General features: G+C 36.8%; 3 protein-coding genes across 3 annotated transcripts; 2 read left to right on the forward strand and 1 right to left on the reverse strand.

The window, feature by feature from the left end:
• Positions 1–637: 637 nt before the first annotated feature.
• Positions 638–9,015, forward strand: acot11b (acyl-CoA thioesterase 11b). The gene is made up of 16 exons (XM_079636775.1): positions 638–815; positions 2,289–2,488; positions 3,119–3,188; positions 3,267–3,327; positions 3,963–4,064; positions 4,183–4,318; positions 4,585–4,741; positions 4,893–5,012; positions 5,913–6,051; positions 6,270–6,325; positions 6,707–6,773; positions 6,857–6,940; positions 7,048–7,181; positions 7,474–7,605; positions 7,688–7,814; positions 8,063–9,015. Exons 2-16 carry the CDS (start codon positions 2,299–2,301, stop codon positions 8,219–8,221), a joined length of 1,734 nt encoding a protein of 577 aa, XP_079492901.1. The 5' UTR covers positions 638–815; positions 2,289–2,298; the 3' UTR covers positions 8,222–9,015.
• Positions 8,917–13,446, reverse strand: lrriq3 (leucine-rich repeats and IQ motif containing 3). The gene is made up of 7 exons (XM_079636776.1): positions 12,777–13,446; positions 11,601–11,924; positions 11,393–11,523; positions 11,100–11,235; positions 10,373–10,447; positions 10,152–10,272; positions 8,917–10,075 (listed from the first exon to the last, which is right to left on the reverse strand). The coding sequence occupies exons 1-7, from the start codon at positions 13,041–13,043 to the stop codon at positions 9,438–9,440; spliced, it is 1,692 nt and encodes a 563-aa protein (XP_079492902.1). The 5' UTR covers positions 13,044–13,446; the 3' UTR covers positions 8,917–9,437.
• Positions 13,433–17,149, forward strand: fpgt (fucose-1-phosphate guanylyltransferase). The gene is made up of 4 exons (XM_079636774.1): positions 13,433–13,730; positions 14,023–14,190; positions 14,268–14,360; positions 15,149–17,149. The coding sequence occupies exons 1-4, from the start codon at positions 13,658–13,660 to the stop codon at positions 16,561–16,563; spliced, it is 1,749 nt and encodes a 582-aa protein (XP_079492900.1). The 5' UTR covers positions 13,433–13,657; the 3' UTR covers positions 16,564–17,149.
• Positions 17,150–17,331: the final 182 nt, after the last annotated feature.

Consider the following 17,331-nt stretch of genomic DNA (forward strand, 5'->3'; position numbering starts at 1 on the left):
TCCTCCAATTTCCTGTGATTCTTTAAAGATGGGTTGCATAGACGCTCCACATTAATTAGCCCTGTATTTGTTTACTTTGTTGACTAAATGGGTTGCATTGCTATGATAGTAAAACTGTGAGAAAGCGATGGAATCAAGCTGAATTAAGGCTACTATTAAAGCCTCACGTAGGTTACTATTATGGCTTGGAAATGATTGAAATAGATACATAGAAAAAAAAATGAAAAAATAAAATAGCTGGATAATATAATGTAAAATTCAAAGAAAATAGCATTAACATGTAATCTAAAATTCATTATTTTTAAATATAACCTCAGTTAGCCTATTTATAGCCTATTAGCCTATGACCTTTACATATGCGAGAGTAATCATAATTGAACTCTTTGCAATACATTTAGATTTAGAAATTATTTGTAAGTAGGCTAATTACAAAAAAGACATGTTTATATTGGCTTCGGGTCTGTTAACAAATGATTTAATTAGCCTAACTAAGTTCCCATGTAAGCAGATTATATTTGTTTCGTAATATATATTTTAAAATGTGCTATTATTAGCCTGTTGTTTCACTCTAATTCCATAAGGTCAGACTAGTTGATCTTGAGTAATGGATTCAGTCTACCTTAAAAAGTTTCTGGGCGTCACTGTAACTTCACTGGGCGATGGGAACAGTAGAGCGCAGTGTGGACACTTTGTTTGACTGGGAATAAGAATGTATTTTTATTTATTTAATTTTCATATATCTTGCAAAGATTCAGACACCACACAGACATCGTTTCTTTCTTCGTGCAAATTAGAGTGGTTTAACATCTATTCACGTAAGTTTGCTCCTTTTCCAAGGCTATTTTAGTTCACACGCAGTAGACACTTGAAATGTCACAGAATAACCTGCTGTGCAAACTTTAGAAAAACGTAGGCTAATCATGGTTTTCATAAAAATCAACAGATGAATGCATGCAACTTAATAATCGTTTTTTTTTTCTTCTTGAATTAGAAAAATAATTAATTAATATGCAACAGTTTGTATAGTTTAGTATAGTGGAACTTTATGTAGTCTCCCATAACCTTATAACAATGAAAACCATTTATGGAATTAGCCAAATTATGTCATTTGACAGCAGGTTATGCCAGTCCAGTGTTTGTTAGAGGTCATGACTCACTTTGTCTGACACATGCAAGTGGCTATTGAGAACCGAACAGGAGTTGCGTTTGATGCTGAATAACGGCACAATGATATGATTGGTGGTTACGTTTTGTTTATGCTTTTACTTGTAAATTCCACCTGAAAAATATTGCGGAATATCTCTAACATGTTTTGTAATTAGAAGTCTCTTAATATTTGACATAGCCTACACAGGCTTGAGTTAATAACAAACAGAAACGAGTTAAGCGTATTAATTGCTATGGCACGTAGTTTTTACAGACAAAACCGGCTTTGTCCTGTTTCTGATCTGGCTCAAATTCTTCATATTGTTGTTATACTTTCACATGGCGCGAGCTATTTGTGTATAGTTTAATGCCCCTTTCACTGTTTTTCCAATCGTTTTTTTTTTTTTTTTTTTTTTATAGACGTTTCATGGAACCTAAAACATATTGTCATAACTCATCGTTTATTATCAAAATATACAAATAAATTATGTCTGTAAGAAGTGTTTGGCTAAATGGTGCAGGTTATTGCACCTGAAAATAAACTGAAATTCATTGTTAAGCTAATTTGGGGGATAGAATATTTTTTCTTGATGTTTATTTTAAAAAACTCTTTTAATTTAGTTTGATTTAATTTACAATACGTTTACAATACAATACAATACAAAAAAAATATGAATGCAGAATACTCTGTTCTTGGTCTGCAGTAATTCCAAAAGGAATTTTCTCTGATTATAAATCTGTTCCAAGTGTAGCACTTTCAAGTCTTATTTTTTTTAAACTAAATTGGTATGACTAATCCCTTTTGAACTGACTCGAAATTGCTGTGACTCATGAAAATAACAAGCAAAATGGACAGGCTACAATTAAACAAGCATTTGGAATCACATTTGATAATATAAAAGTTTTAAAAGAAGCATGAGCTTGTGTGATGACTTATTGTGCCTTGACCTCACCATGGATCCTGTGAAAATGACAACAACTTGATATTCAAGCAAATGTTTCTTTATATAAGTTTATATAAGAGGACATTTCCCAGAACTTTTGACCTTCCACCTTCCTGATATGTTCCAAGGCATATTCTATGATTTTGATTACCGCCAAATATGGATCTTAATATGTAAATATATTGCTCTGTCCAACAGAGCCCTAGTCATGGCAAGTGAGACCAGGGACCCTATGCTGCTGGCAGAGCCCATGTTTATTCTGGAGAATGGGGAGATATATAGGAACCCAACTGAAGTAAAGATGAGCCAGATAGTCCTTCCATGCCATGCAAACCACTGTGGAGAACTCAGTTCTGGGCAGCTGCTCAAGTGGATGGACTCCACCGCCTGCCTGTCAGGTCCGTGTTGTTGGGTATTCTTAATGTTAGAGACAAACTGAGTTGCTGTCACTGTTTAAATGAAACCATGATGTTATTTTATTTTAAATTCAGCTCACAACTGATCCCTGGCAACGATCCAGTAAAACTATTTCAAGTAATTTTTTTAAGGTGATTTAATTTCACTCTGAATCATTGCCGTCACCTCCGATATTCATGTAAACACCCCCACACCATATGCTTGTACTAAGTGTCATTAGACATCGCAGATGGAGGAGTCTTTACAGTTTAGACTGTGATTTCCATCCTCTTACCGTGAATAAACAGAGTAACGGGCTGGTGAGAAAGTTTAATAGCAGTTGGAAGGATTTTTAATCATATTTAGCTGATAAAAGGCAAAAGCATTTCTGTGGCTAAACCTTTGTAGCACTGTGAAAAGCACAGATGGTGGTTGGTAACAGCTTTACATGCTTCCCTTCATGTTGCTCAAAATGAGCTGCGCTGGCCTGTTTGTTTTCCCTTCATTCGGAAGCGCAGAACCTTTTTTCTTCCTTCAGAATTACCTACTTGCGTTTTCAGAAGAATCTGCCTAAATTCTTGCTTTGGGTGTAAACATTTAATAATCATCAATATTTGCGCTCTTGTTTCCAGCTGAAAGACATGCTGGCTGCTCCTGTATCACAGCTTCAGTGGATGACATTCACTTTGAAACAACCATAGGGTAAAAACATATACAGGAACTTACTTCAAATCGAAACAACAAGTTTTTGCTTCATTATATGTTTTGTTGCTTCTTCAGGATTGGACAGGTTGTAAACATTACAGCCAAAGTCAACAGAGCCTTCACATCCAGCATGGAGGTTTGTGGGATCTATGCTATTTAATATTCACGTAATATTCAGCAATATTATGGATTTCACTGCACTGACACTATTGGATGAGAACTGAACTGAGCTGGATGATGATATCACTGTTTACAGCTGCTTTGTAGCTAAATTGAACTAATTTCACAATGGATTAACTTTACAGAGTTATTGAACCAAACTGAATCAACTGATTTCAGCTGAACAATGACACTATTGTCTTTTTAAAGTGGCTTTGCAGCGGAATTGAACATTGAATGGTGTTTGCACCATTGAATCATTATTTTCCTGTTTATCACTGTAAAGCTGCTTTGAAACTATATGTGTGTTGTATAACACACTATAAATAAAGGTGACTATTTAGCGCAAATTAGAGAGCACAAATGATTAAACATCTATTGATATTATTAACATGTAGAATTTGAACAACCAAAATACAGCATTTCACTTCTGCAGCTTGTGCGCTAATCTAGTTTATATACTGGAAACTTGTCATTGTGTACTTTGAGTATTGCTGACTCTTATGATAAATTACTTGCAATGTTTTTTGATTTCCAATTCACTTTGGACAAAAGCTTCAGCTAAATGAATAAAACCTAACGTGTGACTGATGATGTCGGTCTTTGTCACAGGTTGGTATTTCGGTGAGCTGTGAAGATCTCTTTAGTGACAGACAGTGGAAGGTCTGCCACGCTTTCGCCACCTTTGTGGCCCGTCGTACAGAAGCAGGAAAGGTAAGAAGCGTCATATTTTGGGGCACACCTTTGAATCAGATCTGTGAAGAAGATCTTGGATTTGCTCCATGTCTTGTTAGCGTTGGGATTGATCAGTGCGGTGTTTGGGCTTGCACAGGTACAGCTCAAGCAGGCGATTCCACGCACGCAGGCAGAGCAGATGGAGCACAGCCTCGCAGCCGAGCGCAGGAGGATGAGACTTATCCACGCAGAGACTATTATCGACCTCCTCAGCAGCTGCTCCTCTCAGACAGGTGAGCAGAGACTCTCTCCGGGTGTGTTTGTTTACTTCCAAGACTTGAAATGAGTCATGAATCAGAAGTTGTGTTCATGATTAAAGGTGTCATTTGGTTTGTTTGGTGTCTCTACATGAGTATTCCGCCAACATTCATTTAAGCTTATATATGTGCAGTAAAACTTCACCGTTCGCTTTCAAAGGGTCACGTGGTTTGAAGTGTGTAGAATAAATAGAGTGGAAGATGCACTAGCTCTGATAAGTGGTGCTCTATTTGTTTGTCAGTGAGTGAGCATCTAGATTACCAGGATGCGGTGCCTGCAGAGAAAACTCGGGTAGAAAGCGTCGAGCTGGTGCTGCCGCCTCATGCCAATCACCAGGTCAGCACCTTCGGTGGACAAATCATGGCCTGGATGGAGAATGTAGCCACCATCTCTGCCAGGTGTACTGTCACTGTTTTACTACAGTCGAATCTGATGACAAAAAATTCATTCAGGATATTCAATTCTATTCTATTCGAGAATAATAATTAGACTCTGTAAATAAATCATTGGTGTTTTGGTGCATTATACTCTGTATGCTTTTCCCTCTAGCCGTTTGTGTAATGCTCACCCAATTCTGCGGAGCATAGACATGTTCCACTTTCGTGGGCCCTCCCACATTGGAGACAGACTGGTGTTGAAGGCAATCGTAAACAATGCTTTCAAGAAAAGGTACCACTATATGAAAGAAATGTGCGGCTGGGGCGGCTATGCCTATATATACTAACCCCAAATATTAAGTTAGTTCACCCAAAAAAAAACAATTCTGTCATTAATTACTCACCCTCATGTCGTCATCTTCTGAACACAAATGAAGGTCCTATTAATGAAATCTGAGAGCTTTCTGTCCCTTCATTGATAGCCTACGCAACTTTAAAGCCGCAGAAAGGTAAAGACATCATAAAAGAAATTTGTGCGACCCGGGTTTAACCTCAATTTTATAAAGCGATGCAAATGTGATTTATTTGCGTAAAAAAAACATAATTTATCGCTCTATTTACAAAATATTGATCTCCAACATGCGTTCACGCTCCTGCGTCAACACAATACGTATGCGTCGTGGTGCTCTCGTGAAAGAGCGTTGGAGCTTAATATGAATAAAAAGTACATTTATAATATTACAAAATTTTTCCATTTCAATAAATATACTCAAATATTCAAATACTCGAATAATCAAATTCATGCATTTTTTAAAAACTTTTTTTATCATGGTTTCCACACAAACTGTTTTCAGCATTGATAATAATAAGAAATGTTTCTTGAGCACCAAATACACATGATTACTGAAGGATCACGTGACACTGAATACTGGAGTAATGATGCTGAAAACTCAGCTTTGCCATCACAATGATAAATTACATTTTAAAATATATTAAAAAAGAATTTTTTTTTAAAATTATTATTAGATTACATTTAGTATTATATTTATTTTATTAAAAACAGTAAAACAAACTATTATATATATTATAATATAATAAACGATGAAAGCTATGGCTCAGTATCACTTACATCCATGAATCAAGAAGCCTGATTTATCCTTGCACAACTGTTATGTTGTGTTTGCTGTTCCAGTATGGAGGTGGGAGTGTGTGCGGAGGCCTATCAGGGTGGAGAACCCCTGCGACACATCAACACTGCCTTCATGAACTTTGAGGTCTTGGACAATGACAGGAAGCCATGCACTTTGCCAAGGATACGGCCTGAGCCTGTGGTGAGCGCTGTAACATTCTTATAATCCCTCACATGGTGGATCAGTTAAACTTGTTGACAGAGGAGTTTGTTGGATGGGTTGAAGAGGGTGAAACAGAATCAGAGCTGGAACTGAGTGCTTCCTTGACATGAAAACATGCAGTTTCTAAAACCGTATCTTATTTAGATTTGATTTATATTTTGATTAGAAATCATAATCTCCTCATCCTGTCTTTTTAGGATGGTAAGAGGCGCTTTCAGGAAGCCATAGCCAGAAAGAAACTACGCCTTGACAGGTAGGATCCTGTAGATTGTCTCTTTTATAACAGGTTTGTCTGGTTTCACAGACAAGGCTTAAACCTAGTCCCAGACTATTTGAGCTGTCTTAACTGAAAGAAACTTGCTCTGTCATATCTTAAAATATGTCCTTGCCATTGTTTTATCTCAAGGTTATTCTTTTTTTCTAACGCACATTTATAAAAGGTACTTAAGCCTGGCTTAATCTAAGCCTTGCCTGTGAAACCAGGCCGTTATGTAATATTTTAATGATCATATGCTATTTATAAGCTCTGGCTGTATGTCATACTCAAAGTTTACTTTACAGTTATAAAAATTCCTACATGGCCGACCAGCATGGGACACTGATCACATGACATGAGTATGCTCTCCTCTTACAGGAAGTACATAATATCCTGCAAGCAAAGTGAGGTTCCTCTCTCGGTTCCCTGGGACCCAAGTAACCAGGTAACCTGTTCTAAGAGCTATAAATGTCATGGATATACTCAAAATGCTTTACTAAATCACGTGACTATTCCATATCTTGCCAGATGTACCTCAGTTACAATAATGTTTCGGCACTGAAGATGTTAGCTGCCCGGACCAACTGGGTCTTGACCTCAGAGAAAAACAAGGTGGATAATCTTTGTAAACACTATTTGTAAAGTTTTAATTTTGTCCTTTTGAGATTACATGAGTTACTTGAGCAGTCAAAATTTATGAGCTGAAACGTTGTGCCCAGGTGAGCTTATACACACTGGAGGAGAACCAGATTTTGTGCTTTAAGGTGGAGACCCACGTGGCCATGGCGGCCGAGCAGGTGTTTCTGTTACTGTCTGATCTAAGGCGAAGGAAGGCATGGGACCACCACTACCAGTATGTCAAATCAAATGTATTTTGCTGCATCACTATCTAACAAGAGAATGGCTCACTAATATAACATTTCAATTATTTGCAATTACTACATCTCACTATATTATTCATCTCCCCAAATAAACAATATGACCAGGGTGGCTGTTACAGAACATTTTTAATTATATGCTATATTGCAACAACTGAATTTTCTTTCAGGTCATCTTGTAGATAAAGCTAAATTATCAGCCAGTTTCAAATTACTTAACGTAGAACTGATATTATAACAGAACATAATAAATATGCTCTAATACAGAGAGTGTGAAGTGATAACCGACCCACATGAAGACGACACCATCTACCGTGTTGTCACCCCCTCTGTGACTAAAGGAGGCAAAGTCCAGGAATTCATCCTCCTGGCCTCTAGGAGGCGCCCTTGTGATTCTGGGTAAAACTACTAAAGAATTAATTTTGTTTTGTCTTTCCAAAGGACAATATAACATAAGTTATTATATCTTTGTCCTTTTCAGAGACCCTTACTTGATTGCCTTGCGTTCTGTCACCCTGCCTGCGTACCCTCCCACTGAAGACTACAACAGAGGAGAGGTGCTCTGTGCTGGGTTCAGTATCTGGGAAGAGGAAAGCTCTTTCACAAAGGTAATAAATACACTGAAAACATAATGGACACTTATACTGAATGACTGAATGAGTCAAAGTTCAAGAATTTACACAGCTTTAAACATAACAATCTCTTTAACTGAAATAATATGCGTGTACATTAGCCAATAACATCATTTATTATAACTCATGTTTAGAAACTGCTTAGAGTGGTTCCTGATTCTGCCACATAGGTGTTAAAGGTTAAGTGTGTCTGGCTTACATGCTTATGTATGCATTTCTCTCAGATTTCTTACTACAACCAGGCCACTCCTGGCGTGCTGCCCTATATCTCCACTGACATCGCTGGGCTTTCCTCCAGCTTCTACCGCACCTTTGCCTCATGTAGCGCTTTCCTGGAGGGGAATAAAGACAGCCTGGCTTCTCTGCCCACCTCCACCCTGTGACAGGACTCAGGGAGAAGTTGAAGTCGACATTCTGTGCTTTTCAGTAATTGATTTTGTTTAAATAATGGTTTGGGTCAAGACTTCACTGTAGAATTGGGATAACATAGACATTCACATCTGAGTTCAGTATAAAAGACCATGAACTGTTTGGTACATAAAACTCTTTTCCGTATGAATTCAGAAAAAGGCATTAGCATTGTTTTCATGAGCCTTTTTCTGTTAAAACACCAGATCGTAAATATTTAGACATTATTTTGTAATGTTGACATGATGAATATTATTATTAATGTTATTTAAAAATATATATATTTTATTAATATATATATTACGGCCTTCTTGACTATAAGCTAGAATTCAGGGTCATGTGCAATCATGTAAAAAACCTCTGTAGACGCCTTTACCAGAAGACTAAGCTAGTATATTACACTGTTCTTCTCAATGACTTTAGTACTCAAAACAACATGAATAACCTTCAAATAGGTGGCAAGGTCAATATGTGGCACTTCCTGTTACAAGTTCAAGTTTGCATAGATTTTCAGTCTAGTCATTTACAAATGTTAGATTCTATACCTTTTTATGTTAGGTCAGAACAATACATTAAATTTCACATTCCTGATTTGTTGGACTTCTGGTTGAAGACATGGAATAATGATTTTTGATATTGTTTTCATTAATACTATCACATGTAGCAATTTAGTGCGGTACATCTTTATTCATTCTCAAGCAAAAGTGGTTTTGGCATTAAAAGATAATTTAAAGATCCTCGTGTTGTACTATGAATAAAAATTGCAATAATTTGACTTGCTTCTTGCTTCTGTTTTCCAGCTAAGACATGCCATTCAGTTCATCTTTCTTAAGTGCTATTTTAATGAGTGTAATGATGACTCAGTGTGGAATTATTTGTTGTGTAAAGTTAGACTGTGGCTTTAATACTAGTTACTCTTGACTTGTGACTGACGGACGGGGGTGGTTGTGTATTAGGAGACTATTTTTGGATCCCTGTTATGTAATGATTTGGATTTTAAAAAGAGGAGCATATTCCATTATCTATAATTTATATGACCTTTGCAGACATCTTCAGGTGAGTACTATAAGATATTATACTATTCTATACTTTAGTATAGTAAATCTGCTTTTGAATCTACACAAGGGGTTCAAACACATTCAAATGTCATGTTCCATGTTAAACCGAGTTAAATTAATAGGATTCATGCATCTATTGCTGGTTAGCACGTTTCCATGTGTTATATCGGAGTACGGCCCTCGCTAGAGAGATGTGCTGTTGGCTGAACCTGCAAACCATCTTTTGCTCCTGGATCCTCCTCCTCTTCTCTTCCAGAAACTGGGCATGTTTCTGACGCGCATCATGGACGTCCCGTTCCAGCTTGGCTCTCTGTATATTGAGAGTTTTCTCCATATCAGCCATTTCCCGCTCCTGACGCAGGCGCACGTCTGTCTTCCGAGCCTCCATGTAGTCGTATCTGCGGCCTTTGGCCACTTCATGGTCAACGTGGTGCTCTGTTACCTTCTCTGCAAGATGTGTCTGTATTCTGGCCTCGTCAAATGATTGATGGGCTCTTTCAATTACTTTAAAGGGGGTGAGGCTGATGTTGTCATGGCAACGACCAACCAGCCGCTTCCCTGATTCAGTAATGGCAGGTGAGTGAGGCTGTAGACCAGGTCTCTGGATGTGAAAATGGCTGAAAGCCTCACGGATGTCCTGTCCCGCAGCTTTACGGGACCACAACATGTCACTCAGTGGCTCACTCTGGTGGACCAAAGCCTTCAGTCCCAAAACATGAAAGGTTCCTTCCTCAATTTCTTCATTACAGAGGTCATCATTCACATCAGTATCTGGACATACAAAACAGGCTATTGGTGAATAAAATTTAAGAGAGCTACCGTAATTAAAGCCAAAACTTTGTTGTACCTTGGTCGAATGTGCTTATTTGGACTTCAGATTTCAGACTTCTGCATTTAGGGCTGTTGTATGGTACTATCATGCCTTGTTGATCATCAAATGATTCAGCATTTGTAGCTTCCTCAAAAACCTGTGTAAAAGTGACCAATGCATGATTACTAAACAGTCTACTTTTTAGATATAGTGTTTAGATATAGTGTTAAGTGTTAATACTTATACTGTCACATTACCTCTGGGCAGAGAGTTTGCATCAGCTTATTAAGGTTTATGTGAAGACTTTTGATATCTGTATTCTTTTCCTTTGGCTGACAAACATAACTACATGTTAGAATACAGCACCTGAGTTACAAAACACACATTTTTAACTAATTAACAATATGCAATATATGTGATTTTATTCAAAAGTTTGGGGTTGGTAAGATTTTTTTTTTGAAAGAAAGGAATACTTTTATTAATCAAATAAATTGTACAAAAGTGACAGTAGCCTAAGTCCTAAGTACATTTATACCATTAAAAAATATTTCCATTTCAATAAATATACTCAAATATTCAAATATTAAAATACTCGAATATTCAAATTCATGCTTTTTTTTTTTTACTTTCTATTCATCCAAAAATATTGAACATATTTTTTATCATGGTTTCCACACAACTGTGTTCAGCATTGATCATAATAAGAAATGTTTCTTGAGCAACAAATCAGCATATTAGAATGATTTCTGAAGGATCATGTGACACTGAAGACTGGAGTAATGATGCTAAAAATTCAGCTTTGCCATCAAAGAAATAAATTAAAATATATTCAAAGGGAAAATTGCTATTTTAAATTGTCCTAATATTTCACAATATTGCTGTTTTAACGGTTTTGTTTTTTAATCTAATATAACATTAAAAAATCTTACCGACCCTTAATTTTTGATGAATGGTATGTGTACATCAGTCAAATATTGTACATACTAGCTCATGGTTGTCATCTGTGTCCTCCTCCATGGTTTTCTGAGACTGAGATGGTTGCTGCTCATTTTCTGCCCTCACAGGTGGGGTGGAAATTAATGGTTTCCCAGACGCTGTGTGTTTCTTTGTACTACAAAGTCTGACAATGCAGAATTCTTCTTAAAAACCAACTTCTATAGATCCACTGAACAAATATCCCAAATAATATTTCTACTGGTAAGTAATTGGTGAAGCATAAAATGTTGCTTAGCAAATGTCAAGAGATATCCAAAAACTCTGCAACATAACATATTTACCCAAGACTTTTTCGAATTAAATGGCCTCGGATCCAGCGCTGAACAATAAGTGTAGGAGAATAAAAGGCCTGAATCCTGTTTATTTCAGTGATTATCTTATACACAGCTTTCATCTCTGTCTCAAATAAGTCCTGAAGAAAAAGAAAACATCAAAATATGGACACAGCAGTAAACACAGCAAACAAAGAAGAAAATAATGAGCACTAACCGACTTTGTAGACGGGTACAAACTGACACAAAAGTGTTGCTTCATTGCTTTGAAATGTAAGGGAAGGGACCAGTTTTGGATGATTTCCTCGTCAGAGATAACAAAGTTGTCCAAGGCCTTCAGTGACCATATGTTGTTGACCAGACAGTGCCTGTAGTTCTTCTTTAAACTGAGTGGGGTGTCATAGAGTGTTAAAGCAGTCAGGTTTAAACAGCCCGAGAGGCCTTTAATATTCTCCCAGGTTGACATGTTGTTGTCGTGTAGATATAGAAGTTTTAATTCTTTCAGATGACTCCAACATGAAGCATCAGGGAGCTGAACGATCTGAGCAAAAATATAATTATTAGTGATTTGTTCTCCTTAAAAGGATAGTTTGCCCAAAATGAAAATTGTGTCATTAATACTCACCCTCATGTCGTTCCAAACCCTTAAAAGCTTTCGTTCATCTTCAAAACACAAATGAAGATCTTTTTGATGAAATCTGAGAGATTTCTGTCCCTCCATTGACAGCTACGCAACCACCACTTTTAACCTTCAAAAAGTTCATAAAGAGATCGTAAAACTAATCCATATGAATTGAGCAGTTTAGTCCAAATTTTCTGAAGAGACTTGATCGCTTTATATGATGAACAGATTTAATTTAGTCTTTTATCTCAGAATCAACTTCACATATGTTCACATAACATCAACACACATCAGTTGTGGTAAACGGAAGCTCAAGCATGTTCGCTTGACGTGCGAGAACCAATGAGGGTCATTCTTGTGTTACGCAGCACGTTTGAGCTTCCTCAAGAGGTTTGCTCTCGCGCATCAAGCAGGTTCGGTTAAGCTTATGTTCGCTGATCAATGTGTGAATAAAGCATAATTTAAATCTGTTCATTATATAAAGCGATCAAGTCAGAAAGTTTGGACTAAACCGTTCAATTCATATGGATTAGTTTTATGAACTTTTTAAAGCGTCAAAATGTCAGGTGAGTAGCTGTCAACGGAGGGACAAAAATCTCTCAGATTTCATCAAAAAAATCTTCATTTGTGTTCCAGAGATGAACGAAAGTCGTATGGGTTTGGAACGAAATGAGAGTGAGTAATTATGACAGAATTTTTAGTTTTGGGTGAACTATCCCTTTAAAAAAATGTGAATCAAATATTCAGGGTTCAATTAAATGAAGTAAATACCTGATTGCCTTTTAAATCTAACTTCACCAAGTGAGTGCATGCCATCAGAGCTTCGATCCTGGTCAGAAAGTTGTCAGCCAAGATGCAAATCCTCATTGCTCTGCAAGATCCAATCTGATCCAGACTCTTTAAAAGCAAACTGCTCAATCTGACCATCACAATGTCCTTCGGGTCTTTCTCACCCTCTGATGTCCAGTAGCCATGCTCCAGTATTAGGGACTGGGAGCAGTTTAACAAATAGGCCCAGTGTGCTTTCAGCGAATTCATTTTTACATCTTTTTGAATTAGGCCTATTGTCAAACACTGGATGATGACAGTAGGCTACTATTCCAAATACAAATGCTTTACTGAAATGAAACTGTTCAAATCTCAATCTGCTGTTAAGTTTGTTCTTACCATGGTTGTGTGCCTGGCTCTCAATTGTACTCTTTTGTTGGTTGTATGAAAGCAAGATAAAAGTTGCTATGACAACAAAGGTTGGAAATACAAGAATATTCTCCAAACATTTTCTTGCAAACCACTTACACTACATTACCAATAAAATACAAAAAATATTAATTTTATGTCGGGAGGAATTAAATGAATATTTAATTCATTCAGTTTAACGTAAATGATTTTGATGAAGAGAGCGATAAATAAATAAAAACACAGACGTCAGAGTTCGTTGGTCACATGATTGGAACCCGGAAGTGCACATGTAAACACAAGTTTAAGTGAGATTCTCTTACTTTTGAAAACGGCAATTAACTCGTTATTTTTCGCATATGTTTCCGTACATCTGTTATCAGTGATCTTCGGTTTGATTCATATTTGTCGCTGATTGTAAGTTCAGATTTTATTGTTGTAGTGATAGACAGATAGTGGATTTGATTGGTCTCACAATGGCAGAACGCGGAAACGTTCATCTGCAAAAGTCCACCAAAGAGAAAATAAAAAAATTCAACCAGTTGAGAGGTAAAGTTTCCATTATATCTTCAAACTACTTTTCTTAAAGCTGTTTGACTTGTGTTGTACTGTTATGGTACCACCATGGTAAAGCGGTGGTATCAGATATGGCGAAGTGATTAACGCTACCTAATAAGGTATTTAAATGGTAACGTTAGCCTATTCTTTACAATCCCTTGGAATACCATGGCATGTGATCCATGTCCAAATAAACATGGTAATACTGTGGTACTTATTAGTGTTGCTGATAATATTGACACTTATTTAACAAGAGTAAAAGTTATTAATTTCCTGTCCACAGGTACAGAAGTTCAGACTGATGAATTCTGGGATCTGGTGGTCATTACTGCCGTGGACGAGGACCAGAGGTCTGCTTATGAAGTTCAGATCACTGAGAAACTGGAGAGAAAAGAACTGCCCCTTGGCATCAGTTATCATGTGTTTGCAGATCCTCCAGGATGCAAGATTGGTGTGATTATATAAAAACTTGTTTTTAAAATTGTATTTCAAGCACATTAAGAACTGTTTTATAATCTGTCCATACAGGTAATGGTGGGTCCACATTACATTCACTGCAGTTTCTTCATGATAAATATGGCAAGTCACTGTCTGGATTTAAAGTCATTCTAATTCATGCAGGTACTTTATTTTAATTACCATCCCTCATTCCTGAATTTTGTTCATTGTTAATGAGCCTTACACTTCCATTCAAAAATGTTGGGGTCAGTGAGAGTTAAAAAAAAAAAAAAAAAAAAAAAAAATATATATATATATATATATATATATAAAATCTTATACTCAACAAAGCTACATTTATTTGATTAAAAATTAACAGTAATGTTGTGAAATATCATTACAATTAAAAAAAAAACTCGTAAAAATGTATTTGATTCCTGTGATGGAATTTCTTCATCATTACTTCAGTGTCACATGATCCTCAGAAATCATTCTAATATGCTGATTTGCTGCTCAATAAATGTTTCTTAGAATTATTATCTAAAGTTGAAAACAGTTTCTTCTTAATATTTTTGTGGAAAACATTAGTTCAGAAGAACAGAATTTATTTAAAATGGTAAACTTTATAAATGTCTTCACTGTCATATCAATTTAATGCATCCTTGCTGAATAAAAGTATATAAGATAATATCTTACTGACCCTAAACTTTGGAATGGTATTGTTTGTAAAGGATAATGTACAGTGGGTGTTAGGGCAAAATAAACACCAACATGAAACTCGGGGGTCTTGTATATTTTCCTAAAAATGGGTTTTTCTGTGATAATGACTGTCTGACTGTACATTATCTTGCTTTATATACACATTTTCTTACTTAATAAATAAACAAATGGACATAAAATATCACTTTGAATTATTGTGTTGAATTATTGTATATGTACTTACTTATCTATTAATTTTGTTATGTATGCAGGGGGATTCAGTCAACGTTTACCCAATGCCAGTGCCCTGGGTAAAATATTCACAGCTTTGCCCCTGGGAAAGCCTTTATATCAGATGCTGGAGCTTAAACTTGCAATGTATGTGGATTTCCCTTCACACATGAAGCCAGGAATTCTGGTAACCTGCGCTGATGATATAGAGCTCTATAGTGTTCCTGAACAAGAGAACGTTATGTTTGATAAGTCAGGTTTTACTGCCTTAGCACATCCCTCCCCTCTCTCTGTTGGGACCACACATGGAGTTTTTGTTCTAGAACCAGCAGAGACGCCCAGTATCTGTGACATGGAATATAGAAATTGCTCTCAATTTTTGCATAAGCCAAACATCGAAAAGATGCGCATATGCAACGCAGTATGCAAGCGGGAAGGAGAGGAGTTTGTTTACACCGACAGCACTTATTATGTTGATTACGGGACTGCTATGACACTGTTGACCTTGTTAAGTGAAATCAGCCCTCTCACATGTGAAATCGACGCTTATGGGGACTTTCTTCAAGCTCTGGGACGAAAAGCTACTGTGGATTACACAGAAAACACAGCCAACGTCACAAAGAAGGAAAAAGGTCTCGTTGAGATTCGCAGAAAGATTTTCCGTCGTCTCAAAGGCACAGCACTTAACGTCATCCTGCTCAACAACTCCAAGTTCTATCATGTCGGCACCACAGAGGAATACTTGTTCCACTTTACCGCTGACCCCTGTCTCAGAGAAGAACTTGGCCTTCTCTCTGCCGCTTTCAGCGCGTGCGACTTGGAGCCATTGGAGAAAACTAGAGCTTGCGTGATGCATAGCATCCTGCATCCCACTGTGACCGTATCCCAGGGCAGTGTCGTGGAATATTCCAGGCTGGATACTAAGGTTAAAGTGGGTACTAGATCTATCATCAGCGGATGCTGGATTGGCACGGATATATCGGTGCCGAGTGACACTTTCATGCACTCTTTGTCTGTAAACCTGGATGGTAAAACAGGTTTTGTGACTGTGGTTTTTGGTATTCAAGATGATCTAAAGAGAAATGTATCCAGCCCTGCTGATATGAAAGCTCTGAGTTTGTGTAAGGTTAATCTGGAGGATTGTGTTAGACTCTGGGGCTTGTGTCTCGAAAGGATCAGGTTCTCAGGAGACACATCCATGTGCAGTTTGTGGAACGCCTGCATTTTCCCATTGTGTTCCGATTTAAAGGGTTCATTTGTGATGTCACTGGGGATGGTAAAGGCATTGGAGAGTGGAACCAAATTCACTCTTCCCGATAATACCACACTAACCTCTTTACAGGAAACTCTACAGAACAAGAACCTGGAGGAAATGCTGAAATTTAGGAAAGAACTTTATGAAGACATTCTCCGGGTGAATTTAAGAAATTCTGTTACCACTAATTTCATTGCATAAACTGCCCATGCCCAACAGAGGCAAAGCGCAGTAAGTACTGAGAAAAAAATGGCTTCAGATTTGTTTTACTGAATTTTAATTGATTCGATATCAGTTTTCACTGTTTTCTCTGAATATTAACCTTTTTTGTATTAAATTTGTGTTGGCTCATTTTAATGTTCTGTGTTCAGAGTTATTGCTTTATGGTTTACATTTTCAACTTACTTTGAGCCATCTTGACCAAACACAAATCAAGGCATTATGAAGGCCAAATTATATCAGGTGCGTAATCACTAAAGATTAGAGGAAAAGCCCTCACACGTTCGAGAGGGTAAAAAATCCTATGCAATCACCATTAAAAGTTGCCCATTTTAAATGTGTGTTATGCTGTATTTTAAATGTCTGGAATGTACACTACCATTCAAACATTTGGGGTCAAGAATAAAGTAAAACAGTAATATTATGAAATATTGTTACAATTTAAATAACTGCTTTCTATTTGAATATGTTAAATGTAATTCATTCCTGTGATAATAATAAAGCAGAATTTTCAGCAGCCAGGCTTCAGTGTCACACGTAGGCATTTTAATTTAGTGCTCAAGAAACATTTATTGTCATCAATGTTGAAATTTATAATATCAATCTTTTTTTACAGAATTCTCTGATGAATTTTGAAAGAAATTCTTTTTATTTATTTGAATATCTTTACTGTCACTTTTTTTTAGCAAATTAATGTGTCCTTGCTGCTGAGTAAAAGTCTGAGATCTTAAAAAATCTCACTGACTCCAA

The sequence above is a fragment of the Phoxinus phoxinus genome (genome assembly GCF_949152265.1).
Source record: "Phoxinus phoxinus genome assembly, chromosome: 15".
NCBI lineage: Eukaryota > Metazoa > Chordata > Actinopteri > Cypriniformes > Leuciscidae > Phoxinus > Phoxinus phoxinus.

Coding starts and splice junctions, on each gene's coding strand:
- lrriq3 (XM_079636776.1), bottom strand. CDS start 13,043: ATGAATTCGCTGAAAGCACACTGGGCCTATTTGTTAAACTGCTCCCAG. Junction 11,524..11,600: donor TGTACCCGTCTACAAAGTCG/GTTAGTGCTCAT, acceptor CTTTTTCTTCAG/GACTTATTTGAGACAGAGAT. Junction 10,273..10,372: donor TGCAAACTCTCTGCCCAGAG/GTAATGTGACAG, acceptor ACTTTTACACAG/GTTTTTGAGGAAGCTACAAA.
- acot11b (XM_079636775.1), top strand. CDS start 2,299: ATGGCAAGTGAGACCAGGGACCCTATGCTGCTGGCAGAGCCCATGTTT. Junction 5,013..5,912: donor AACAATGCTTTCAAGAAAAG/GTACCACTATAT, acceptor TTGCTGTTCCAG/TATGGAGGTGGGAGTGTGTG. Junction 7,815..8,062: donor AGGAAAGCTCTTTCACAAAG/GTAATAAATACA, acceptor CATTTCTCTCAG/ATTTCTTACTACAACCAGGC.
- fpgt (XM_079636774.1), top strand. CDS start 13,658: ATGGCAGAACGCGGAAACGTTCATCTGCAAAAGTCCACCAAAGAGAAA. Junction 13,731..14,022: donor AAAATTCAACCAGTTGAGAG/GTAAAGTTTCCA, acceptor TCCTGTCCACAG/GTACAGAAGTTCAGACTGAT. Junction 14,191..14,267: donor TCCTCCAGGATGCAAGATTG/GTGTGATTATAT, acceptor CTGTCCATACAG/GTAATGGTGGGTCCACATTA.